This window comes from Lonchura striata, chromosome 1A, assembly GCF_050655825.1.
Source record: "Lonchura striata isolate lonStrDom1 chromosome 1A, ASM5065582v1, whole genome shotgun sequence".
In the NCBI taxonomy this organism is placed as follows: domain Eukaryota; kingdom Metazoa; phylum Chordata; class Aves; order Passeriformes; family Estrildidae; genus Lonchura; species Lonchura striata.
Window position 1 is genome coordinate 58,125,917 of NC_140741.1, and position 26,328 is coordinate 58,152,244.

At 37.0% G+C, this 26,328-nt stretch overlaps 2 protein-coding genes across 7 annotated transcripts in view; both read left to right on the forward strand.

Moving 5' to 3' along the window:
• Positions 1-2,998, forward strand: part of CFAP54 (cilia and flagella associated protein 54) — a 101,851-nt gene extending 98,853 nt beyond the window's left edge. The window contains exons 68-69 of one of the 2 annotated variants that reach the window (XM_031507516.3): positions 271-348; positions 2,862-2,998. In XM_031507516.3, the coding sequence (XP_031363376.3) occupies positions 271-348; positions 2,862-2,981 (198 nt within the window). In that variant the 3' untranslated portion in view covers positions 2,982-2,998. Of the gene's footprint in view, positions 1-270; positions 349-2,557; positions 2,839-2,861 lie in introns of those variants that run through there. The other variant, XM_085568223.1, reaches the window with a different exon arrangement.
• A 6,033-nt stretch (positions 2,999-9,031) lies between these two features.
• NEDD1 (NEDD1 gamma-tubulin ring complex targeting factor) overlaps positions 9,032-26,328 on the forward strand; it is a 29,437-nt gene continuing 12,140 nt past the window's right edge. For 3 of the 5 annotated variants that reach the window (XM_085568225.1, XM_021527952.4, XM_021527954.3), the window contains exons 1-11: positions 9,032-9,170; positions 10,157-10,300; positions 12,148-12,242; positions 13,615-13,731; positions 14,893-15,033; positions 19,883-20,112; positions 21,122-21,323; positions 22,234-22,420; positions 24,978-25,109; positions 25,271-25,312; positions 25,738-25,961. In XM_085568225.1, coding sequence (XP_085424351.1) covers positions 10,165-10,300; positions 12,148-12,242; positions 13,615-13,731; positions 14,893-15,033; positions 19,883-20,112; positions 21,122-21,323; positions 22,234-22,420; positions 24,978-25,109; positions 25,271-25,312; positions 25,738-25,961 — 1,506 coding nt within the window. In that variant the 5' untranslated portion in view covers positions 9,032-9,170; positions 10,157-10,164. Of the gene's footprint in view, positions 9,171-9,264; positions 9,328-10,156; positions 10,301-12,147; positions 12,243-13,614; positions 13,732-14,892; positions 15,034-19,882; positions 20,113-21,121; positions 21,324-22,233; positions 22,421-24,977; positions 25,110-25,270; positions 25,313-25,737; positions 25,962-26,328 lie in introns of those variants that run through there. The other 2 variants (XM_021527953.4, XM_085568226.1) reach the window with 2 other exon arrangements.

Sequence of the window (26,328 nt, forward strand, 5' to 3'; positions counted from 1 at the left end):
GAACCAGGAGCAATTTTGTCTCTAGTAGAAACTGCAAGATTTGGGCATTGTGTTTGTACAGGAAGCACTGCTATTTGTGTTTCAGAAAATTTATATTCATCAGCTACGGTTTACTTTGCTGTGAATTCAATTAGAATAACCTAAAACTTGAATATTCTGAAAAAATTTGTAAGGCTGAGCCATCTGTTAGCTTATCGGAGAAGACTGATAGTACAGCATATGTTTGTAGTACACAGATAGTGCAAATATTTTCTTGTTTTATACCATTAGGAAATTATTAAAAGGTGTTTGTCTGAAGTCAAAGCACTGCTGTCTGTTGTTCCAGCCCTGTCCTCTCCATTAACTGAGGTATGTTGTTCTCATTAAGAGTAATAATCTGTTTTCTAAAATAAAACAATTGTTCAATTAAACTGAAACATGGATTATAGCACTATGCATCTTCCCATTTTTTTCCTTATTTTGTTTTGGTTTTATTTTATCATCTTTACAAATAAAATACAAATGTGCATGATTATAAACTGTGAATATCTTCACTGTTCATTAGAATCAACTATTCATACATGCAGAAGTGTATTAAAAGGGGATTTTTGCTCACAATGGTTAATACAGATTATCCACCATTCTCAGGTCATTGTTTACACAGACTCCATTGAATTTCTGTGATGGAATCACCAAATGCAATTTCTTTCCATTCTTGTATTTTTGCAGTTATTCAGACTTGATTATTTAATTTTCTTTAGCTTTCTCTGCCTTGCCCATGACATGTTTTGAGAGATAGCATGCCACTTTTTTTGTCCATGCTGCTGGACAAAGCATCTTATTCATGCTGTTATCCAGTGCAGTCAGTATCCCAGAGGAGACTGTGGGGACTGGCCCATGGTGGGGAGCAGTGCTGTTCAGTGTTCTCAGCCACTGTGGGGACATCAGGAAAGGACCACAGCTCAAGGGACTCCACAGGAGATTCTGCAGTCCACTGTCACATATCACTCCCTCAACTGATCCTCAAATATCTTGCCAGTAATTGTTCACAATGCAATGATAATGGAAAAGGCATCCACTGTACTCTTCCAGTCAGAGAGCTCTTCCTACCAGAACAGAATCTGACTTACCCGAGAGAGAATACTGCCTGTTACAGCAGAGAGAATCTGTCCTGTGTGCCCTGCAGCCTGGTACCTGAGAGTACACACTTCCCTTTGATACACATTGCACCTTTCTTGCCACCCCTTGTTATCCATCCCGAAGTTCTCTCAAATGACTCCCAGGCCTTCATATCACACAATCTGGCTTTATCAATGCATCAGAATACACCCACATCCCTTCTGCAAAGCTTCGCTTTTCAGAGTCCCACTGAAGTATCTTCCATGGTAGCAAGATTTGATAGATTCCTAGGGAAAGATACAGACAAACTTTCACAGAATCATGAAAAATTTCTGGAACTGTTTAAATTCTTGTGAATTCCTTTTACTTTGCCTGCTTATATTTGTGGATCTATGATGGAAGTGGGGGAGCAAATTTAGTGGTGATTTTCTATTAAGGATATGATGTTTATGCATTGTAAATTCCACAACCAGGTGGAACATCACAGAGCTTTTCATGATGAAATTTCAAATACAAGATTCAAGCTAAGATGCTTTGAGATATGGTAATTTTGGCTGAGTAGCTGAAGCTTAATCCTTCAAGATGCTGAGTATCCTTGTTCTTCTCTGAAGCAAACAGAATTGCAGGGTGCTTAGCACTTCCTTATATATAGCATATTTCAAAGTAGCATTTCCAAACTTTCATATAAGTTGTATGTGTGCATTACCCTGTCTCAGCCAGAGACAGAAAGCTCAGGGAGGGACTATGTACACCACAGAATAGTACATCCCCTTTGTAATCAAGCATGCAGGAGAAGGCAGCAGATACATTTCTTGTATGTAGTTTTTCACCATTTTCCCTTACCAAACACTTTTCTGTTGCTCGTGTTCTGGTGAATTAATCGGGCAAAGTCAGTTCTAATTTGTGGTCTTTGTTTTCTCATTGTCTGAGCTGTCACTCTTCTGTCATGTTTCCACTTTCTCTTCTTTGATTCTGTTTTTTCTCTCTGTATGTCCTACAGTGCTTTTGATTCAGCCCTGAATTATATTTATAAATTGAGAAAGTGCATTTTCATTGAATTATTCATTTAAAATGATTTGACTTTTCATGTTTTGAGAATAAAAAATTATCAACCTGCTTGTTTTTAATTCTGTTTAATGAGTAGCTATGTCCTTGAGGGAGATGAAGTGTAGTGTTTGAAAGCTCCAATCTTAAATGTTAGAAGTAAATGTATAAATAAAATAATTGCATTAAAAATTAACCTCCCTGTGTAACTTATTCCAATCATTTCTGTCTTCAATTGTTTTTTGCTGATACCTAAATCAGTTAAATAGTTCTCTGTGTTCAATGGACACTCAAATCAGTTTATGATTGCCCTCTATTTCACCTTTTACTGTTAGCTCAATTCCTTCAATTTCTCATCTTAGGAAAAGCCTTCCAAATTACTAATCATACTTACCGCTCTTCATTTTACCAACAGATGATCATGATAAACTTTGTGAGCAAGACTGTTCATAAAGGTTTCTACCCTTGAATCCTGTTTTACTAATTTCCTGCAAGACGTGTCATTAACCACAAATTTATACCAAGGCAATAAAAATGTCAAACTTACTCATTGGTTGTAGTTCAGAAATCTGGATTTATATTAAACTATTGGTATATATGTGTATGTATATTAGTATGTGTGTGTATATATATATCTGTGTATTGGTATATATGTACTTTTTTGGTACCTCTAAGCTTAATAAAGTTATTAATTTAGTTTTTGTGGTTTTTTTTTTCAGATCCCATTTGATGTTACTTTGCAATCAATAGCAAATTTGAAAGATATGTTTGATCTTGCATATGGATGTATAATAACTGAAGGAAGTCTTTTTGATTGGATCATTACTCTGCTTCATTAAATGTTATTTTGCAATAATTTATTCAGTTACTAGCTGGATGCTACAGACTTAGACTTAAGTTCCAGTGTTAATATAACAACTTCATTAGTCACACCAGGATTTGGCTCCTGTTATGTTTTGTAATTTTCACTTTTAGGTTATTTCAAATTATTTAAGCATTAGTAGTTTTTAAAATAAAAATAATTTTTAGGAATTTAATATTTTGTAAGTAGTTTATTTATAAGAGGATTCTCTAGTACTCTCTAAACAATTTCTTATTGTTTAGAAAAGCTGAGTAGGTTTGTAGTCTTCTAGTTCCTGCTAATAGATACTCCTTTTTCCCCTGAAGTTGTATTCTTATCAGCAATTTTAAATTGCTTTTGCAGTTATCAAAAGTTGGTATTATTTTTGAAGTTGAGAATTTTTGGTGGGCCTAAAATGATCACTGAGCTTGTTCTTCTATTCATCTGTTTGGAAACTAGCATTTCAGGTTGTTGAGGGTGCAAGTGATCATTCAGATGTCTTTATAATTTAAAGCATGTGTTTAAAAAACAAAGAAACCCCCTCAACAAAGAAACAACTGCCCCCCTAACAAGACAGTACTAAGAATAAAATGGTACAGTACAGAATATTTTTTATATCATTCTGAAAAGCTAAGGGAACCTTTCTGAATGTTGCTGTAAATATTATTTTGAAGTATTCAAGAAATACAAATGAGTCCTACCAACAGCCATGTGAGGCAATATGCTTGAGCATATTCTCCATCTCAATGGGTGGAGCATCTAAAATGCTCCAGGGTTTGAGATGGAGAATTTGACATGAACAAGTGAATTAGCAGACCAGGGAGGGGCCCTGACCCTTTGGTTTTACTCACATTCCAAATCCAGGCACTCCTTTGTTACTTATATTGATTTGTTTGCAACAAACATCAAAAAAACCCCAGGACATTTGGGCAGGAATCCTGTGAGACTTGTCCTGTAACTAATTATGGTTTTATATTTCCAGGAAAATTCATCATTAATGGTTACCATTCCTGGTCTCATTTCCTGTGAAAAATGCCAGTCCCTTTCACTTCAGTCAGGCACTTCCTGTACTGTAGCTCAGTGATAAAACAATAAACTTTTTGAACTATTTGGAAATTGCAGATTTACCTTGGCTTGTGCTTTTCAGAGAAATATCTGGTTGAGTTTCTTTTTGGGAGGAAGAGGGAGAGAGAGGTAAAATTCTGAATAATGAGTATCCTAAATGTGATCAGTGCAGGAAGAAAGGGAAAAAAAGTTCTCTCCTATTTCTCTTTGGTCCTATAAAAAAAAAAGAAGACTGGATGTATTTGCATTATGTGTAGCTGTTTAAAAGGTGAGCTGTTTTTTATTTTGTGTACACTTTTCTGGAATGCTGTAGGTAGTAGGAAAATTAGAAGGATAATGATACAGTGGTGTAAAGAAAGGGAAAAGTGAGTAATTGATAGGGCAGTTATTTTTGCAAGACAATTTAAAAACTGAGTTAGTATGTTTATTTAACTTGACTGCCTAACAGCCAGTTTGGAGGAGACACTCCTTAGCATTATTCTTTCGTTAAAATAATTTATTATTCTGCAGTTTTTCAAAAAGCAAGAAAGATAAAAATTGACATTACTCATTTTTCTTTTACAAGGAACAAGTAGGAAATTACAGCTTTTACAAAACAAACCAACAAGGTGTTCTGTCTTTTGTTGTGTTTTGAACAAACTAAAAATCTATCTTTTTTTTTTTTTTTTTGGGGGGGGGGTCACCTTGAGGATTATCTTAGGACTTTTATACAGCTTAATTAATATTTGTAAAACATGCTATAGCATCAGGTGAAAATGGAAGAGAAGTTCTATTACAGACAATGTGTTTTTTCAGTGCTGCCTGTTTGGACCTTGTTATATTTCCTATACTTGAAAGAGAAATATTAAATAAAAGCCTTTACCTATTCATTTAAAATACATTACTATACTTACTTTCCTATAATACATATTTTCTGAGATTTTTGTTTTAAAGAAGAATATTATCCTTTAACACACAGCACAGTGAAATAATAACATTAAAATGTTGACCTCACTGTATCCATAGCAGCAGATTTTATTCTTATAAACACAAGATAAAATATTCAATGCAGGTTTTAGAAGAAACATTGGAGAAAACATTTTTCTTTTAGCATATAATTAAACTCTTTAGTTAAAAACTGCTTGTAGGGAGGGAAGCTCATACCTGAATGTCTCCAGTAATCACACAGAAAAAAAAAGTATAAAAGCAATTGCAAAGCAAATTGTTTCTTGGTTATGTATTGCAGTAGTTGGGTGAGGTTTTTGTCCTTAGCAGTAAATGGAGACTAAAGCCTTCAATATGTGAAAGCACAATAGATTTGTGTCAACACCATGCTGAATTAGATTTGTATAGAATCTACTTGTGTCACTGTTTCCAAAATTAAAAAGGAAGAGGAGGAAGGAAGATTTCACTTTGTAAGGGAAGATCTTCCTGCTATGGGAAGTTCTTCTCTATGATCTGCCCCACACAACAATGCCAAAGAGCTACTATTGACAGCTTTGAACCCCTGGCATGTTTACCAATTATTTTCAAATTTTAACTGAAATATTTCTCCATTCTACATCTGTGGAAGGAATGGATAGTGCTTCTCTATCTAATAAATCGAGGGATGGGGCAAGGGAAGAGAGAGAGAAAAAAAAATAGAGAGAAAGCACACTTTGGGGAGAAATTGAAAGATTCTGAAAACAATGACATTTTATCTTCAGTCCATCCCATCAAGTGTGGGACAAGAAAGACCTATAGTAAAAGGAGGTGTTTGGGGTTTTAAAAATATTTCAGTATTTTCTGTTATGTGAACTGAATGAAGCAAAAACACTGAGAAAAAAAACAGCTTCTGGTCCTGTAATTAAAAATTTTATCATCAAGAGCATGCTGGACCTCAAATTGAATTTGAACAGGGAGCTTAACAGTGAAAGGTCTGAATGGATTTTAGAATATTTCAGTTTTCAAATACTCTTTCAATATAGTTTTAAATTATATTGGTGCCTTGAAAGATGTTCTACATTCAAGGCATTCACAGGATTTCTCATGCCTACAAATATACAGTAACTTGAAATTATTTCTGGTTAAATTAATTTTATGATGTGGAAATCAGTAATTTCACACAGATTTATCCAATTGCATGTGACTGGTTTTTAAATTCCACTACAGCTCTGCTACAATTCACAATTTTTTGTTGTCCAAAGTATATATTCATTTTCTGGATGACATCAATCTAACAAAATAATCCTAGTAATTACCCTCACTATGCCTCAGTTTCTTTATCTGAAGATAACAGTAATCCCCTCATCAGTGAGGGATTTTAAGTTTTCTGCAACAACATTTGGAAAATATTTTCAGATCCTTGAATGAAAGAGGAAGGCTATTTATATTATTATTCAGTTGAGACACACTGTAATGGAACAATCATTTGTTTCCAGTCCATTTCAGTGAAATCCGAGAAGGAAGATTCTTTAAAAGAATAATGATGGAGTTAGAATTAATTGTTGGCTAATATGCTGAACTAATTAAACCAGCAGAGAGATGCATTTATGCTTGCCAAAGGTTTTCTTTGAGTTAAAGATACTGAGAACATCATTAAATGAGAAAAGTGAAAATATGAAGCATAGGTTAATCTTTTAAACAGAGTGGGTGAAAGGGTCCAGAGGCAAGTGCTGAAGTCAAATATTTACCACTGCAATTTAATTTTCTACTTTGAAACCCCAGAGCTAATTAGAATTATTCTCATTTATCTACCATCTCAGCATGATTTAGGATTCTACTTAATGTGCAAAGAAAAAAAAGAAAGGCTGTGCTGAAGCAAATGGCACCAAAACTCGGTGTGGAACCAGATGCGCTACCTACAAAATAATCATGAGCTGACTGAGCCAGCCCTATAGTTCTGTGTGGAGGGTGAAAGTCTCTGAAAACACAGAGCACCTACAGGGCTGGTTTAGCTCCTGGCCAGACATTCAGAGTTGAAAAGTACATTTCAGCAACCACCTAAAAATTTCAATGCCCTAGGCAAAGCTCCTTGCTTTTTGGCAGTGATGATTTCTTCATTCCCTGTGAATTCTGGCATCATACAGTTACTATACAGCAGAGCTAGCAGAGAAAGTCAAGATCCTGTCTATCATATGAAATTACTGTATATATTTTATCATCATATAATGTATTAGTTATCTCTATCCCATTATCACATTCCTATGGTTCCACTACCAAATGGGATAATACCAACTTTTAAGTGGTTTCCAAACCACTCTAAAAAATTATTATAACCATAAAGAAATTAATGTCTTTTTTTCCCTAGTGTCCTGACTGCTATTATTCCCTGGAACTCTGTGGCTTATCCTTCAGAACCTAATGTCACTGCCTCTACAATGAAAAACTTTTTTATGGGCAAAGAGGAAACCTATGTATGTTTAAAGGCAAAATGTATTAGCATAATTGAAATCTTAGCCTAATCCAAGAATTGTTATCCAGGTCTAATTATTACGGGAAAAGAAAGAATATTTCTATGTGGAAAAAGTTGTAATAATAATAGTCGTAATAATACAGTTAAAATATTATATAAACTATTTTTGTCTCTCTTCACCTGTGTATTGCTCACACTCCCACTGCTTTTACAGCCTTGCACAATTGCTGGGAATGCTCTGCCTTGCACCGATGGCCTTTCAGCAATAACACCACTTTGGCTTTAATGGTTGGGCTTAGAGCTGTGATCCTTTCCACAAATGGGATGCACCAACGTGTCCCAGTGGTTCCTTGCAAATACCAAGAACAAGCACAGCACAGGCACTGGCATAAAAAAAATGCCAGCAAAGGTCCTGCCAGCAGGAAAAACTGATTTAACTGAGGGCCTGTTACAGAATGAAGGAAAACATGCTGATCGTGTTTACTTAAAATCCCCCAAATTGTTAATTGTTCAAGGCTTCAGGGCTTGTCAGGCAGGTGCTCTCCTATCTGTCTGTAAAAACAATTATGCTCCACTGTGAGGAGATAAGGAAAAAAAGCCAAAGGATATGGCTGTGGTAAAGAAAAGGCTTTAGATTCTCTCTGTACTGAAGCTAGAATGGAATAACAAGTGCTGGGCTCAGAAGTGAAACATGACAGGTTTAGTAGCAAATTAGGACTCTAAAATGGAGCGAGAGTAGAAAACTTGCAGGAATGCTGTGGATCCCTTAACACTCAGCTGAGAAGGCAGGTGGTTGAAGATATAAATTATGACTAATGATTGGTTAATGAGGATTAATAGATGCAATAAAGACATGATCCTCAATGCTGTAGGGAAATAATGGCATTTTGTGTAACAGTGCCATGATTTATTTTCTCCTGATTCTGAGTGCATTTCCAGAGACTAGATATTAAATGAACTTGGAAAATCAAGACTCCATCAGAAAAGGAAAGTAAATCAGGCATTTCAGCTCGACTGGCTCTGAGGGTACACAGGGTGAAGCCTCGCTCAAAGGCAGATCTCTACAGAAAATTTTGTTAAAGTTCCACGTGGAATATATCTTTGAATTTAGTATATGTTGTTGTGTTTTGGGGTAGAAAGCAGGAGTGCAAACATGTATCACCGCGAAGCACTGCTACCTTTTATTTTACCGGATGAAAATAACAACAAAGTCCCTCCTCCTGTAAATTTCAGCATGACCAGGGTAACAGTTCTATTGCAAGTCAGGACACAGACGCCGCAGTTCTCTATTACTCGCTGTTACAGGAGTGATGCATTAACTGCTATCATTTATTGCGCTCTGTCGCCGTGATGTCCCGGTGTCCCAGATGTGCGGAGACCCCAGATGCAGCCGGACGCCTTTTGCTCAGCGCTGGAATCTCCAAACGCGGCAGAGGCGGCGCCCCTCAGCCCGCTCCGGCGGGTTCGCAGCGCGGCCCGCGCCCCGCCCTTCAGCCGCTGCCGGGCCCCCGCCCCGCCCGCGCGCGGCCCGCCCCGCCCCGCCCGCGCGCGGCCCCTCCGCGCCGCCGTAGCGCGGGCAGCGGCGCGCGGGGGCTGCCGGGACGGGGCGCGTGAACTCGGGCGCGGCGCGGCAAGCCGGGCCCGGCGGGGCGGGCGGAGCCGGAGCCGGGCCGGGCCCGTCCCTCAGGCGGCGCTGGGCCGGGCCTCGGGGCGAGCAGCGCGGGCTCGGCCCGGTGCCCGCCCGGCCAGGTGCGCGGTGCCGCGGGGAGAGCGCGGGAGCGGGCCGGGGCCGGGCGGTGGCGAGGGGCGGGGTGCGCCGGGCGGCTCCTCCCGCGGCCTCCGCGGCGGGAGGCGAGCTCTGTGTGAGGCGGCAGCGCGGCCCCGCGGGCTGCTGCCCACTGAAGGCGTATGTGGACCCTGAACTTCTTGTGCAGTTTTGAGTGTTAACAGTCCCGGCAGTAAGAATGAATGGCCTAAAGCTGTGTGAAGCGTCCCGCAAGCTTTGGCCAAGGGGCGTTTGTGTTCTCAGCTGAAGGGAAAGCTCACGTTTATAGTCCTCGTCTGTTGATAGTTTAAAATTATCAGGAGTAAAAAGCTGAGAGTCAGCGCTTCAAACCAGGCACCGGTTAACCTGGCTTGAAGTCTTAAAAGGTGTCACTCAAAATAAGTAGCAGTACAATGCTCTTGGCCTTTTTGGTTCGTAATGTTTTGTAAGGTGCGATGTAAGGTGACTCGCTGTCGCTTGTATTCTGCTGTCAAAGGTTTAGTTTAAAGGATTCTCGGATGTCTTTGGAGTAGTGAGATGAACGCTGAAGTGAGTCCTTTAGGTCCGCACTGCCCGCCTTGCCCTGCAACAGTTTGATTCTGGTTTGTATATCCCCATCTGCTGGTGGGAAATGGGCCCTTCAGATACTCAGGGCTTCCTGGTAGGCAGCTGTGAGCTGTGGAGATAAAGGCTTCATTTTAGTCTCTTCATGCCGTAGAGGGCCTGGCTTTGTGAGAAAGAAACCACGTGTTTCCTTCCGGAGTTTAAGTAGCAAAAACTTGGAGTGTCTGATGCTTTCGTTTGTGTGTGCAGCTGAACGGTACTAACTGTTTAACTCAAAATAAATGGTGCAGTTATCAAGAAAACTTTAACTGTATCTTTTAAAATTGTAATTTTGAATTGTTAGGTTGCCTGGTTGATTTTTTAGTTTTATGTATTTTCACTTATTAATTTATTTCTGCCAAAACAGGTGCAGCCATGCAAGAAGGCATACGTTTTGCATCATCAGGAGATGATATTAAAATATGGGATTCTTCATCTTTCACTGTGGTGGAACAGTTCAACCCACATACGCCCTCACATCCAGTCAGTTCACTGTGCTGGGCCAGCAATAGTATCCTTTACAGTTTCAGTCATATTTCTGTGGGTGTTCTGCAAAATTCCACTGTTTCTTTTTCTTTCCTTTTTTTACAGAAATGTTTGTAAAACACAGGCCTGATGTATTTTGAAGTCTTGCATAAAAATATTGGTATCTGTTTTGACCAAAGTTTTGTGGTTCCTTGTGCTGAAGAGATTTACAGAATGAGATCATGATGGTAAATAATTCTGAAGAAGTTTCTTAGCTCGGGAACCCACACTTTTTTAATGGCTGTAATGTGCCTGAATTGCCTGCCAACTGTAAACCTTACACATTTGTTTCTTCAGTAGTTGATTATGATGTTTGCTTTCAAGATGGTGCCTAATTAACTGACAAGCTTGAGCAAAGCAACTGCTGGTGTAGTAAAATTCTATACATAGTATAGTGAGGAAAATTACAATTATTTTTTTTTTTTCCATAGGACAGCTTCTCGTTGATTCTGACAATCATTGATAGTGTTCATTTACCTCTAAGCACTGGTTTTCTTTCTATTCTTTGTAAGCATTTTGAGAGGAAACACAAACCTATTGTTGTGTAGGAAAACATTCACTGGGTGGTGGTGGTTTGTCATCAAAATGGATCTGACCCATTTAGGTCTTTCACCTCTGACTTGGAAGCCAAGGAAGTCTTGGATAATGATACGACGGGCCAAGTGGTAGATGAAGATATGAGAACTTTCAGTGGGCTGTCAGGTAAATGACTTGTGTGGCTGTCACAGGAGAAGGTGGTGGTGTCTCATCTTGACGTAGGAGGCCAGGATGCTGGCACACAGCATACGAGTCCTGCAAGTTCTGAATGTCTGTCCTCAAAGTTAACGTATGAGAATAAAAGGTTACACCAATTGGAACACAAATGAATGTTTTAGCTATGGAGCTTGCAGAGAATTTGAAGCACAGATGTAATGTTTTCATGTGTATGCATACACACTAGTATGTGTTTAGTAAACTTTTATCTACAGTCTGTCTTAACATGCTTTAATCAAGTCTCCTCTTCATCTCCCAACACTGAATATTTGTTAGCTTGTTAAGGATAAAGCATTAGTTCTGGTTACGCATAGTTATGTAAAATTATACAAACGTGCCGTAAAATAGTGACAGCAATAGCAAACACTACTCTGCCTACTGGTTCTGTTGTGTTAAATCCAGCCAATTAACCTGTGTTATTCTTTAATGAGCTAATGCAAAGTCACAATGGGCATTGGCCAGAAGACTGATTACTCAGTTTGTTTGGTGATGGTGGAGATGCAGTTTTCCTGCTCTGTAATTCTATAAATGTTCTTATTACTTTGGAGTACTTGGATTCATAACAGGTTATTTTTGGGATTTTGTTTTTCTTCTCTCAGTACAGAGTCGGGGAAACCGGCAACTGCTCTTTGTACTCTAGAAACTGTGTAGTGAAGTAGTCTGACATTTGTCATGACCAGGACCATTCTTTAAATCCATAGTCTGCTAACAGCCACAGACACTCCTTTGAACTAGTGATAAATGGTGCTCATACTTGGGGGTGTGGGGAAACAGAATTGTAGACTGGATAAGCTGCCTTAGTGGTAAAGAGCTCTTAAATAATACCTGGCAGATTTTTCTCGTCTTTTCTATCAAAGAAATTGCTGTCTGTCTTGTATTGGCAAGTAAGGGCTGTAGTTAATTTAAGAGCTTCTTAATGAAAGCTTGGAAAATGGCCTTATGTTTCTGTTTCTAGGTCCCTCCAAGGTCCAGTGCTTTAGACTGTGTAGCCAATCTGTCTTCTGTTCAATAAGGGAAACTTCCTGTTGCTTGTATTAATCACCAGTATCCTACAATTATGTTCCTTAACTTGTGACAAAGATAGATACCTGGCTACTGCTTCTGCTGCTGGTGATAAAATAATTGTTTCAAGCTGTAAAAGCAAACCTGTCCCACTCTTTGAAATAGCTGAAGGAGTAAGTATACCCTCATTTTTTCCCCAGTTCACTTGATATTCTTTGTGTCTCACATCTGTTCTGCATATTGGGGTCAATATAATTGTTAGAATTATGACATGTACATAAAAACATTTCCTTGTGTATTGTTAAACACATATAAAGATTGGGGGCAATAGTGCTTTTAAAACAGCTCTGTCAGTAAGAAGATACAGATGCAGTTATTGAAATGTGATCACTTGGGGCAGTCATGGTTCAGATGTGATCTAATGTGTAGGAGATGGACTAGCTCAAGTTTGAACTTCATTTTCTAGCTTGAGCTGTCAGTATTTGCATGCCTATGAATTGTACACTGGAAAATATAAGAGTCTATGGAAGGGTTGTTCTTGGAGCGTACATGTGCCAGCTTGCATTGCAAGAAACAAGAGAATTTGTGTTGTGTTCAAGGCTTTTGTTTTGCTTAGTTAAAAAGAAGTGTGGCACTTCAAAAAGCTGGACTTAGTTTTAGAAGAGTCTCTTCACATGGTCACTTAAATAGCTTGTTAGTGTTCTAAGCCATTCTAATTATTCTCCTTGGATAGCTGTTGTAATGCTAATTTGGACTGGAAATTTTCTGAAAAGTTATTCAAACCTTGCTTTTAGGGCACTGAAGCAAACACTTTCAAAGGTGGAGTGTTTGTCCTGAAGATTTCACTAAATTTGATCTATAACTAATGCAATCCCTTGCAATTTTATCATGTCAATAATTAGATGGACTTGTTTTTTCTTCACTCAAATCTTGAGAACTTAAAAGTGAATTTTCAATGTGATGGAACTGAATAATAATTTGTTCTCAATGTAGGCCTATCATTAAGATTGACCTTTTTTTTACAAAACTGGTACTTCAGTGATTATTTTAAAAAGAACCACTTAACTGAATTATGAGGTTTGCTGCTATAATATTCCTTGTAATGTTTAGGGAATGTGAAGTAGTAACTTAACTTTCTTGATTTTCTTCTAAAGAGTTTTTTTTCTTTAACTTAGGATTTCTTTAAAGAAACCTGAGTACCTGAATAAAATACTATGATTGCTCTTTACAGAGCTATAACTTAAAGGGAAAATGCACATTGGAGGAAAAGGTGCCAAAAAATTTAAACTGGGAATAGGAAAATGCGAGTATTTGAAGGTTTAGTAATTAATATATTTACATGTTAAAGTATATTAAATATATGTCCTTTTGATATATAATATATAATGCCTTTTGATAGGATATGGCAGTAGAGTACAGATAGGTCTGTCTGTCAGTGGGACTGTTTGTACTAATGAAATTGGAAACATTCATCAATAGTCCCTGAAAGAAGATTTGAATAAATCCGTTATATCTTTAAGACACATTTTCTTCTTTTGTCATTAGGCAAAACAGACATGTGTGAGCTTGAATTCTAGTTCTTCGTATCTTGTCAGTGGAGGCCTTGATAACACAGTTAATATCTGGGATCTGAAGTCCAGAAAGATTTACCGCAGCCTAAAGGTGAGTGTGGCTGAGGAAGAGCTATAGCTTTCCACTCCCAGGTTTTGCTGTAAAAAATGTACTTTCTGTAATTCTGGTGTCTCTCTGGATCAAGGTCACAGATAGGAGCTAACACACATCTGGGTCTTGTTAAAATTTGTGTTCTTTATGTGCTGTAAATAGCAAATTTAACAAGCTTATGTAACTTGTTGTTTTCAGAGTACAATTCTATAATAATATGTCTTTAAATTTCCATAATAGACTTCTTGTTTTCGCAAATTTTTGTTGGTGTTGTCTGATGGGGATTTTTTCCGGGAGTTGCATTCCAGGTAGTTGCTCTTTTTGATACATTGAATGAGAAAACACTTCTGTATTTGTGGAATGCTGTAGCAGAACTAATGTGCAAAACTGGGAGATGGTTGTCTTGTAACTGATCCAATGTGAATTCTCTAGAACTTTTTTATGATGCATAAAACGTAGTATGGCTTGGTATCTTTCCCATGTGCCTCAGTAGATGGTTTGCCCTTATTTAGCAGCACTGTTTTTACGACTATGAAACTTCAGCTTTATCTTTTTTTTTTTTTTTGACTTTCAGAATTACAGTTGGAAACAAAACCTCTAGGTATCCAATGCAATACTTTAAATATCTGTTCCTAACTTTTGGGTTAGAAGTACTCCATTGTCTTCCCCTATATAGGAATATAGGGGAAAAAATAATATGTTTATTATACACAGTATTATCACTGTGAATGACTGTACCGAAAAGCTGCTTGGTAAATATATGTGTTAGGTCTAAAAGTGGCAGAAGGGGAAGTTGTCAGTGGTACATCAGATTAACAGAAAGTATATTCAAATATCACTGGTTTCTGGGAGACTTCACTTTTAAAATAATGTTTATAACACCTGTAGTAAATATTGCTGTGGTTGTCTTATTAAAATATTGTATATAATTATGTGTTCATATTTAATAATTTATTAAAACCACCAATGCAAACAATCAGAGAGTGGTTATGATTGATCTTTGGTGTATTTTGCTGCCATTTTCTGTGATATTCCGTAACAACTCTTAAATCTTTCAAAATGTTATAGATGGTCAGAAAAAATAAGTTGAAGCTTTTTTGCAAAAGCATAAATCAGGAAGAATGTCTTTAACACTCTCTCTCTAACCTCCCTTTCCCACAGGAGCATAAAGATGAAATCACATGTGTTGCATATAATTGGAATGATGGCTATATTGTTTCTGGATCTTTGAGTGGTGAAATCATCCTACACAGTGTTACCACCAATTTATCAAGTAGTCCCTTTGGTTATGGCAGCAGACAGGTAAGCTATGTCTTTCAGGTACTAAGCTTAATTTGCAGTCTTTAGAAAGTACATGTCAAGAGCTTTTAAGTTTTGGTATTCTGTTTCATTTTAGTTTTAGAGTGCCCTTAAGGAAAGGAGAAAGCAGACTGCTATGTGCATTATAGTCTTAAATACTAGGTAGCATCAAAATACAAATTTCTCAAAGGCCTTTTTTTCTATACGGGTTACAGCAAATTTTACTTGGTAGACACTGGCTCCTCAAGAACAAACTTTTAGATAGCTTAGAAGTGATTAAAGCACAGTTGGCTTTACAAACCAAAGCAGAATTTCAATTCACTGCTCAATGTATATTGTTGCAGAAGGCAAAGACCATGCAGACTGGGGTCTAACTTATTCAAAGCTATCTGTACAGGAGGGATGAATACAAGTCTGTATTTGGAAATAAGTTTATTTAATCTGGAGATTAAAATTGCACAGATGCTCAAAGAGAAAAATAATGATGTTTTATCTTACCTACTTAGGTGTTTAGTTAGTATTTGGGAGACCTAGTTTGGAGGAAGATTGTGCACAAGGCAAACACAAAGCATATGTACTACCTAAGAACCTTGGTAGGGTTTGCCAATGCAAATCCTTTCTGCAGGTTCAAAAGATATTAAAAGAATTAGTGGATATCACAAGGGCAATTCCCTTGATACAAGAGCATTTGCAGTAGTAAATGAGCTGTGTTGTCCCACTGGAAATTCCAATGTGTGCTCTTAGTGAGAATTGTCTTGTCTTATGGATAGCCATGTATTTGAGTTCTAGGCATGCTTTCATTTTTTAATGAATCTTTTTTACAGAGGTTGGAGCTGCCTAGGGGATGCAGTACTGTTGCTTTGGTCCTAAACCTGACCTTTAATGTTGCAAGGAATGCTGAAGTTGTGACTTATTCCTTTTCTGTTACTGCAACAGCTTTGTCATTCTTAGATTGCAGATAGTGTCAAATTAAATTCTTCTCCTGTCTTGCATGAACAGTATAACGTGGTGAAAAATCTCTTGCAATCTCACAGCATCTCAGGAATTATGGTATACTTTCTGATGAAAAATCTCTGTTAAATTTAAACTAGTTCTGCTCCTAGGTGCTGCAGTGTCTTTGATCCATCACCAATCTCATACTTACATTGAAGCAAAATTGTATTTCATACTTGGTTTGATCTTAAAAATCCATCTATATAGCAGTTCATTTTTCTGATTTTTATTGTTACGATCTTATGAGGAATGTGTATGTGAGGCAGGAACAGGTAGGTCCATGGCTGGATTATGCAGCTGAGGTGAATATCCAGAGTGCAGACTATGCTACTAGTTAATTGGAAAATGAAGAAATTCTTGTGAGGATGATTTGCATGAACCTGTTTGATATATTCAATTCTTTCCACCAGAAAGTGATTAGGAGTAAGAGATATGCCATGAATAACTATTTTGTCAGATGAAATCAACAAGTCTGCTGCAAAGCTGAGTGACCTTTAGGATGGATAAAGATATTTGATGCCTTAAAGTAATTGCAAACGAAGAGCTCCTGTTCACATTCTAAAGAGTCTACAACATTTTCTTAGGGAGGGCAGTTATTTGATTATAGGTTTAATTTAAAGTGGAATTGAGCTATGATTTTGTAACGAGTTGGCTAGTTGGATGTCCCAATTTATCAGCTTGTCTTTGATCGTAAAAATGTTCTTTACTTTTTTTGTGCAGAAATGGTTTTATTATTTTTTGGGGTTTTAATTGAAAAATTGGAGAATTGGTTCTCCAGTGAAGAAAATATCTGAACACTTGTGTAATTCTGTTAAATTTAAAAAGCCTTTAGTTGTTTTGTAGCTTAGGGGCCAGGTTTCCTTAAGAGTAAACTTGAATAGATAAACAGTGTATTATACTGTTTGATCCTGGTACTAGTTTTCTGGCTTAGGAAGGGTCACCACTCCATAGTAACTTTTTTAAGAATTGAGGAATGTGAACTAACCTTAAAAATTTTAGCTTGTCTGTGTTTGATTCAGCATGATGGAATGTACTTTCTGTGCCAGTTAATTTCTCATGTTGTTTAGATTCTACAAGTAGTAGAATAGCCCAAGGTTGCCGTGCTTTCTCTGACTTTAAACAAAATTCTTTTTGTAGGAGCATTGGCCTATATTCTGTTAATTGATTTTAATTTAGAACACCTTTGTGTTTTATTAGAATTTAGTTCCTGCAGAGTTGTTTGCAGATACCATAATTTGTCTTTGCTATTGGCATTCATTTAGACTACCAGATTCTTATCTGCTTGCTGTTGTGAGGATAAATTAAGGTTTGTTTCAAAATATAATGTTTGTACAAGTCTTCACTGCCTTATGCAGTTCTCCTAGCAACAGGATTTAGTTTAGTTGTTTGAACAGCTGGCTGATCTGTAAAGGAGTGTGATGGATTCTGGCCACTCCATGCATTGAAAAGTTTGTCAGCTTTTAAAGCTAAAAGTGGGGAGCAGTGGTAGTATGGGGAATGCAGGTATATGAAAGAAAATGGAAAACTTGCCCAGACCTGTAAGGTTAAAAGGATAAAGGAGAAAAGGAAATGGCTGACTTGGTAGGATAGCAAAGGAGGTTAAGGACAGGAGTGAGGAAATGAAACATGAGCAGATACCAGGGCAGTAGGGAGGAAGGTATTTGGAGGTGAAGAGTTGAGAGAACTGTGAGGGTCAGAAATATTTCCCATGTAGATCCTGTTTGTAGTTAAAGCTGTTACTTGTGAATCTCTCTGTATTTTTTTTCAGTGTAAACAAACAGAAAAAATTATGATAAAATTGTGACCAGTAGAGGACCATATTAATGATGAAGAGTTGTGGGCATTCCTATTTGAATATGCAGTTGAAGGTGCCACCTCTTTAAAGCAGGTTGAAGCAATTTGGCTTCCATCAAGATACACAATACAAGTGTTGGAAATGATGCTGGAAGAATTTGGAACAGCACATATCTCCATTAAAATGAAGTTAAAGACAGAAATAGGATGAAGACCAGTACAATGTGTTGTGGTGTGGTCTGTGCCAGCATACAATAGCTTTTTGGGAGCATTATCAGGCAAATAAAACATTTCAGCAGTCATTGGACTGGACTTGAGTCAAGTACTTAATAAAGTGCTTTGTGAGAGAATACTAGGTAGGATGGGTAAGAAACTCATTATATTGGTAAATCAAACAAATATTTGGTTTCATTATCTGTCTTGTTTAATATTTTCAGTAGTGCTTATGATAATAGAAGTAAGATCAGCAAAACTGGGGAAGGGTCTGGAGCACAGGTCTTGTGAGGAGCAGCTGAGGGGGTTGGGGTTGTTCAGCATGGAGAAAAGGAGTCACGAGGGGACCTTATTGCTCTCTACAACCACCTGAAAAATAGGTACTAGCAAGGTGAGGATTGGTCTCTTCTCACAGGATACAAGCAATAGGAGAAGAGTAAATGACCTCAGGTTGTACCATTTTAGATTGGATATTAGGACAAAATTCTTCTCTGAAAGGGTAGTGAGGCATTTAAACAGGCTGCCCAGGGAAATGTGGAATCATCATCCCTGAGGGCATTCAAAAAACACATAGCATTTAGGGACATGGTTTATTGGAGAACATGGCAGTGCTGGGCTAAGGCTTAGACTTGATGGTCTTTGAGATCTTTTCAGCCTTAACAATTCTGTGATTCTAAGTAGAGCTATGATGAAACCCAGTGGAAAGATGCTTGCCCAGAAGAGAGGATTGTGTCAATATCAAAAAATGATTGAAACTATAGACAAAGGAATTACTGTGACAGAGCAGAAATCAAGACACCAGATTTAGGGGACAACTGAGGATCTTTACCTAGAGTAGGATTTCAAAATTCCCAAGGGAAAGGAGTTGGATTTCTTAATATAAAATGACAATGACTAAAACAGACTCAAAAAAGAGCAAAATATTTTGAGGATCATAAATTATTTTAGTTCATATTCAGTAAAGATTCATACTGGGAGAGTTGCAAAAAGACTGATGGTACTGAAAAAAACAGTCCTGGGGGACTCTCATTTTTTTTTTAATAGCAAAATAAAGCCCGAAGGAGGGCGAGCTTGCTGTTCTTTAAAATGGGATAGCAGCACTGAAGAGTTAAGAAACTGCTTAAGTGTAAGGGCATTTTGGTCTCAGGAGCAAATAGGTGCAGCTGGGTCATAAGTACAATTAATCAGGAAATTGAGTACTGTAGTATTAGAGCAGTGAGCTTCTGAAACATCCTCTGAAGCAATGTGCTGGAAACAAAATATCTTTTCTGAAAGGTGAGTTAAGTTCCTGGTTCTGTGATAGCAAGGCTGTGTGTGATAAACAATACATTACCCTCTTCTGTGGTCTTAGTCCACAGGTTGAAGTCTGTTCTGCAGGACCTACATACTTGCTTAACTCTGGAGTTGGTGTATCTTACCAAACTGGCTGATAGCCAAGTACCTCAAGTCAGTGAAGGGGGATTAAGTTTAACATTGTTGGCATTGGCAGAAGACTAGTTGGTGAAATAATGTACCTTTTCCCTCCTTTAATTTTAGATGTGTTGTGGGGGCTTTTTGTATGAAGGCACGATATTTGCTGAAAATTTGAGAAACTTTTCTTAAAGTTTCGTTTTTCTTCTCCTTAATTTTGCTGATCAGCTTATATGGTACCCCATAATAGTAAAAGAGAAAGTCTCACCTCCAATAGCAAAAATGGCATTTTAATGTAAACTTATTTTTACTATTTATATTTCAGAGTTGTAAGCCTTTGTAGACTACTTTAAGTTTGTATTCCTAATCTTTGTCTTTAGAAAATAATTTAATATCATACTTAATATTGGTATTAAAATTCATTTTTATGTGTGTTTTACAGCCTATTCGACACTTGAAATATTCATCCTTTAAGAAGTCCTTGCTGGGCACTGTTTCTGACAGTGGAAGTGTAACTCTCTGGGATGTAAATAGCCAGAACCCATATCATAACTTTGAAAATACTCATAAAGCACCAGCCTCAGAAATCTGCTTTTCTCCAGTCAATAAGCTGCTGCTTGTAACTGTAGGTTTGGATAAAAGAATTATTCTCTATGACACTTTCAGTAAAAAGTGAGTATGTGAAAGACCTTTTGATTTTAGAAGATTCCTTGTTTGGGTTTTATAAACTGAAAAAACATGTCTAATTATGACATGAATTATTTCATTCAGCGCCCATGCAGAATAGTTGAAGTGGCTGTCATATGCTACTGGAGAACCTGTCCTACAGTCCATTTTGCTTTCTAAGTTAACAAACAAACAATTGAAAAACACCAAGGCATGTGGGAACTAATTGAAGTCCACTTTATGGGTGGTGTTCTCCAGTGCTTCTGTATGAGCATTTCTTGTTGATAGAGAGCACTTAACTTCTACGAGGGGCAGTACAGCCTGTGCCAGCCACCTGAGCTTAGCTTGCCTGCCTTTCTAGTTAAGATAAAAGATGTAACTGTGTGGTGCACAGAACTGCTGAAATAGGGGAGAATATTGATAAAAAAGCAGGAAGGATAGGAAATAGGTGATGGGACTTTGTAGTAAGAGGATGGGATGGTGAGTGGTTTTGTGGGACATTGGTTTTACAGTGAGTAGTACTTTTACTCTAGCTGAATAAAAACAGGTGTCTTTGCATTTTGGAAGGATGCAGTAGAAGGATGCAAACTAAGACCTGAAGTTTTTCTTAGAGCTGTGGGAAGGGTAGAGTTGATAGGCTTGGGAAGCTAGAGGATGAGAGGATGTAGGTAGTATGATTGCTGCTACAAATGATGAAACCAGTAAATAATGTTGGTGATTGCTATTTAAAAGTCAATATGATCCTGTCTTCACGAAGTCTTTTGGGGCATATGCAGTTTTTTTCTTGTTAAGCATGAATGTTTAGTGTAAGCCTAATCCACTGTTTCTTAAAATAGTTCATGGAATTTACTTGCCACTGGAGAAGCTGAACTACTGACCTGTCACTGAATTATGAAAGTTTATATATATATATATATATATATATATATATATATATATTTCTTTTAGATACTCTGTTGAAAAGTCAAACTCCTGAATTCTAAAAGATTCATCCTGTCATTTCTCATATTTGAAGGTTACTGACAACAATTGTAGCTGATTTTCCTCTAACCACAGTAGACTTCATGCCTGATGGTACCACTTTGGCTATAGGATGTTCCCGGGGAAAGATCTGCCAGTATGACTTAAGACAGCTGACATCACCAGTGAAAGCAGTTACTGCTCACAAAGGCTGTGTGAAATGCATACGTCTTCAGTTCAGCAGCAGTTTTTCCAAGGTATTTTTATTGTTCAGTATGCAGGTTAATGAAAGCAACCATAAGTTTAGGTTCTGAAAAAGTTTAGCATTCACTTTCTAAGCATTATAGATGCCAACAAAATGGGATCATACCAACATAGGAATTATAAACTGCTTCATTTTAACTGCTGTTTTAGGCATTGTTAATGTGGAATTCCCCCTTCTCCTGGCCTCTTTGTAGGAATAATTGGAAATTACAGTCTTCTAGGTTTTTGGATGTGGATATGCTGCCTTTACAGATCAGTTTATGGTACCTCTGGTTATATGTAGGCATTAGCAGAAAGGTCTGTAATGGCCCTTCTGCTTAAGGAGAAAACACAAGGTTGCTCACCTGAAGAGAGTTTTTATGTCCTGTATATGGACTTTTGCTAGCACATATAAACAGTATAGAAGTTAATTAAATAATAGAGAAGAGTTAAGAGGATCTTCCAAGACTTAATTAGGCTCTATTTTATCAAGAAACCCTGTGCTTCCGTTTAGTGGACACTGAGAGAACCTTTGAAATGGATTCTTTATCACTCAGAGACTTTCCTTCTCCACTAGCGCATTTGCTGCTATTGGTTAACTATTCCTGTAAAATTTGGAGTCTCTAATACTGTAATCTCTTTTTTTCTGCTATGTCTAAACCTGGGATTAAAGTTGAACCATGCAGGGTCACTCCACTGTTAAATTGTTGCTATCCTTGTGGAGGTCCTCACGGATGTTTCCCATGCTCTTTGAAGTTACATAAAGATACCTTTTTTATTTATAAAGACATATCTCCTAGGAAACCTTTGCAACTTGAACTGAATTTTTTTTCTGTTTTTAAAAAGGGAAGTATATTGTCTTGTATTTTTACTTCTGGCTGAATGAATAATAACTTCTCATAATTGGTTCTATTTTTTCTTCAGTCTAACATTACAGGTTCTTCAAATAAACCTGTGTCCAAAAGAGTAGAAGTCAAAGCTGGTAGTAATCTTGGAGGAATTCAAAACACTGGCATCAAAAACATTGCCTCTCCAGCATCAGCAACAGTTTCCTCTCATCTTACACTGACAAATGAGAATAAGGGAGGAGAGATTTTTCAGGAGAAAACAGGTAATTTTGTGTTCCTACTCTTACAATAGTTGGCATAATGGAGAAGATGGAAGCAGTGTTTCGTGTTTTGACCATTACAGTATAAAAATTTCACTGAGGGAAGGGCATTTGTTAGGAAGTACTGTATGTATGTACCTGCACATATAAATATTTATTTTCTCTCTCCACTGTGTAACACATGCTGTGAGACTGTAGGAGGTAAATTGGGTCCTACTATAAACTTAAGATACATGAAGTCTTAGAGTTGTGGTGATACTGTGGGACTAGCTCTTGCTTTCTGACTTCTTGCAGATTATTTTTATGTACATAATGTAGTTTCTGATGCAATGTCTGCATGGAACGCAGAGCTAAAGATTTGTAGTTCTTGTAATGAAAAGTAGTAGCAGACCACATAAAAAAAAAAAGAAAGAAAAAAAAAACCACAAAAAACCAACCTAGGAAAACACAGAGAAAAATAGCAGCCTAGTCCAAAAACCCAAATGACAACTGAACTGTATTTTTGTCAGAGGCATGATTCAAGTATCACATGGTAGGAAAGATGTTAAATATAGTTACAAGTATGATTAGTTGTATAACTGTACTTGCTATCTATGCCTCTGAAATTAACAAGTTCTTTGTAAAGAATTCTGAGCATTCCAAAACTGGTACTGTGTGAAATGTACTCTTAAAATTTTATTTAATTCAAGAGTTCTGAAAATACCAAATCAGTAACACTGCTAGTTTGATTCTTCAAAAAAAAAAAAAATCCTCAATCCATTTTAACATAACACTTTCTCCCTCCCCTTTAAAATAAGGAGAAATACATTTAGTAACAGTAATTAGGTAATAAGCCACTGCAGTCCGTAGGGATGTGTATTAATGACCTCCCTTGGGTATGCAGTGAAGTATGAGGTGAAGTAGAATGTTTCCTCTGTATGAAGTGTTGCTAATCAACATTACTGAATGGTGTGGAAAATTTTATTTTGGTTAAAACGTAAGATTTATTATCTTTATTTGAAGATGTAATGGCTTTTACTCCTTAAAGAGGACCATGCATAATAAATAAATGTTTTAAGAAAGTAAAGGCTTACCAAGCAAAACAGTTTTCTTTAATCTGATTGTTAAATTTAAAAGTAAAAACCTCTGAATACTGCAGAAGATAATGGTCTTTAAGGTTAAAAATGGGAATGGATGAGATACCACAAACTTCATTTGTTGTCTGGAATTTCTTCCAGAACCTGTTCATAGGCTATAACTTTAGAGAACTAAGGGGGATTCAGTAAGGTAATCTGATAACATAATTAAACAAAATTGAGCCTTTTATCACAGGTATTTTTAAGGTACAGGAGTATAAATGAAGTCAAAATGTGATGAGAAACTTGGATGTACTTTGAGCTTGCTTCCCATAAACTCCCATTTACCAGCTGTTCTCTGCTTTAAGTACCTTACTAAATTTATATTTCTGGGGATGGGTAAAAGTGCACAAGATATTTTGGCCCAATTTTATGCTTCTTCTACGTAGGTCCTCTAAATTCTGATGCACAGGTTGATGTGGCACTTCTGATTTGACTCAGTATACCAAGTATTTACTTAACTAGCAAGTGTTGGTGTCACAATTGACATATCTGAAGGAGTGAAAAATGTAATATATTAATACATTTAAATGTGAAATCATAAACATAACTCAAGTTCCACTTAATGTAAATACTTGGACATGATTAACTGCAGTCACCCACACAGTCATATTTGGATCACTTCAACAAGTAATCCCACGTAGAGAAGTACTTGTAGGTTTTATGAACATTTTGTGAAATTATGATACTTATTTTGGTGGTTGTCTGAGTAGTTAAGTTCCCTTTCTATAAACTATAGTTTGAATAATTACTGGGGTTTTTTTTGGACTTAAGATATGCTTCCATTCTTCAGACAACTGTCCTTGGTGCCATGCATATAAAAAGCTTTTTTCCTTCCTGGATTGGGTCAGGGAAGGGGCTTGAGGGTAGAGTGAGGAAATATCTAGGAACAAGTTTGGTTGTTTTTTTTTTTTTTTTGCCTGCAGTTGTAACTTCAATTTGATTTTCTAATATTAGAATATATAAGTTGAATTTCTAATATTAGAAATAAGCAGAAAATATATTAACACTAGGTAAGCTTTAAAAAAGGTGTTTCACATAATTTTCCTTGGAATGCTTAATGGCCCTAGTAGAGCAAACTTTTTGTCTTGCAGAACAAATATATATTTTTGTCATCTGAGTGTGGTTGCCTTATTAGCAGAAGGTGCAGTCACTAGTTTCACTTCACCTGATCCAGCGTAAAATTGTTGCACCCATCATATAGATTTCTCTGAGCATGGGTGGGTTCTCCAATTTTACAATCATCCTCTTTAGCTTTTAGTTGTAATCAGCTTTGTTGACAGCCCAAATGAGGAAGTTAATATTGACCCTCTAACTGGCATCTGCAGGCAGTTCTGAAGTGCTTACTGGACTTTCCAAGTATCATGTTTGGTGATTTTTTAGCCATAATATATGTTATTTTTGGAAAAGGTCAATTACTAATGGAATGATATTGCCTTTTGAAGGTTTTCCCCATAGTTCCAGCTTGGATGTCATTCCATCTAAAGAAGCAGATCATGGAAAAAGTGCTGAATTAAGTAATTTTGATGATTTGGGTCGAAGTAGTTTAGGAGATGTGTTCTCTCCAGTCAGAGATGGTAAGTTACTAATACTGGAATTTGTAATGCATGATTACTCTGCATGTAGTGTCACTTGTGATTTACTGACTGCTGTACCTATTTTAATTTGTCTTTGATTATGAACTTGATGCAGTGATACAAATAAACACCTAATTTGTCTGTTTTCTGCTGTTTTGTAGATATTATTGCAAATAAAGTGACTGAAGATCCTCAAGGAAATGGTAAGCATATGCCAGTGATAGGCCTTTAGAGGTCTGTACTAGTTCTCACATGCTGATTTTGTCATACCATTGAAAAAAAAAATGGCCAAAGGAGACCCTGAAACAACTTTTCTGGAAATTGTCTGACACATTAAGATGCACAGCATGGTAAAAGGAAGTCAAGAGTATGGTACTAAAGTGATTGGGTTTTTTTCCCTTTATACAGTTTATAGTGATACACAGAAGCTTTTAATGTTTTATTACTTTTATAAGGATGAGGGCACCATAATTTGGATGGAAAGATGTAGTTTTTTCTGGAGTACATTTTTTGGTGATTTATTTTGTCAATCAGTTTTTGTATGAGTGTACAGGCATTTTAACTGTGGGATAGATATGGTGTGTGTGTTTATTGATCTGTATGTTTCATATTTCCCTTTTCATTTTAGGCTTGGATTTCCAGTCCTGCCTGTTAGGTTTTGATTTTCTCCCACAGCCAACCATTGCCTTTCCAGTAAAAAGAAACCTAGTGGGCAGTAGTGCACCAGGGACACAGTCTAGCCCATTACATGCACTTGTTGGATCTCCAATTAAAGAAGAAGAGGAACATCCAGAGACTGACTCTAAGAAAATAAGTCTTGGAAGACAAGAATCTAAAGACAGCTTGAAGCAGGTATTCTTGTTATGAGTGGTCTTTTTAGAATCTTGACAGAATATTACTACTTGAAGAAAAGAATACTGAATAATGCCCAATCTGATTCTATTTTGCGACACACTGTTAACACACATCTGTAAAACCTTGTGTGATTTAGGTGAATTGACCTTCAGCAATGGAAGACAAATGTATGTTTGTCTTAAATAATATCAGGTTACATAAGTTCCTATGAAACAAAACAGATAGCCTTATAAGTATTTTGAATTTTCTAGAAAATTGAGAAGGATGGTTGCACCAGTATGATCGATTGTTGTATGTTAGGTCAGTTGCACTCTCTTCTTTCCCTGTTCTGTGTCTTCCTCTTTTTCTTGAGATATCTTTGATA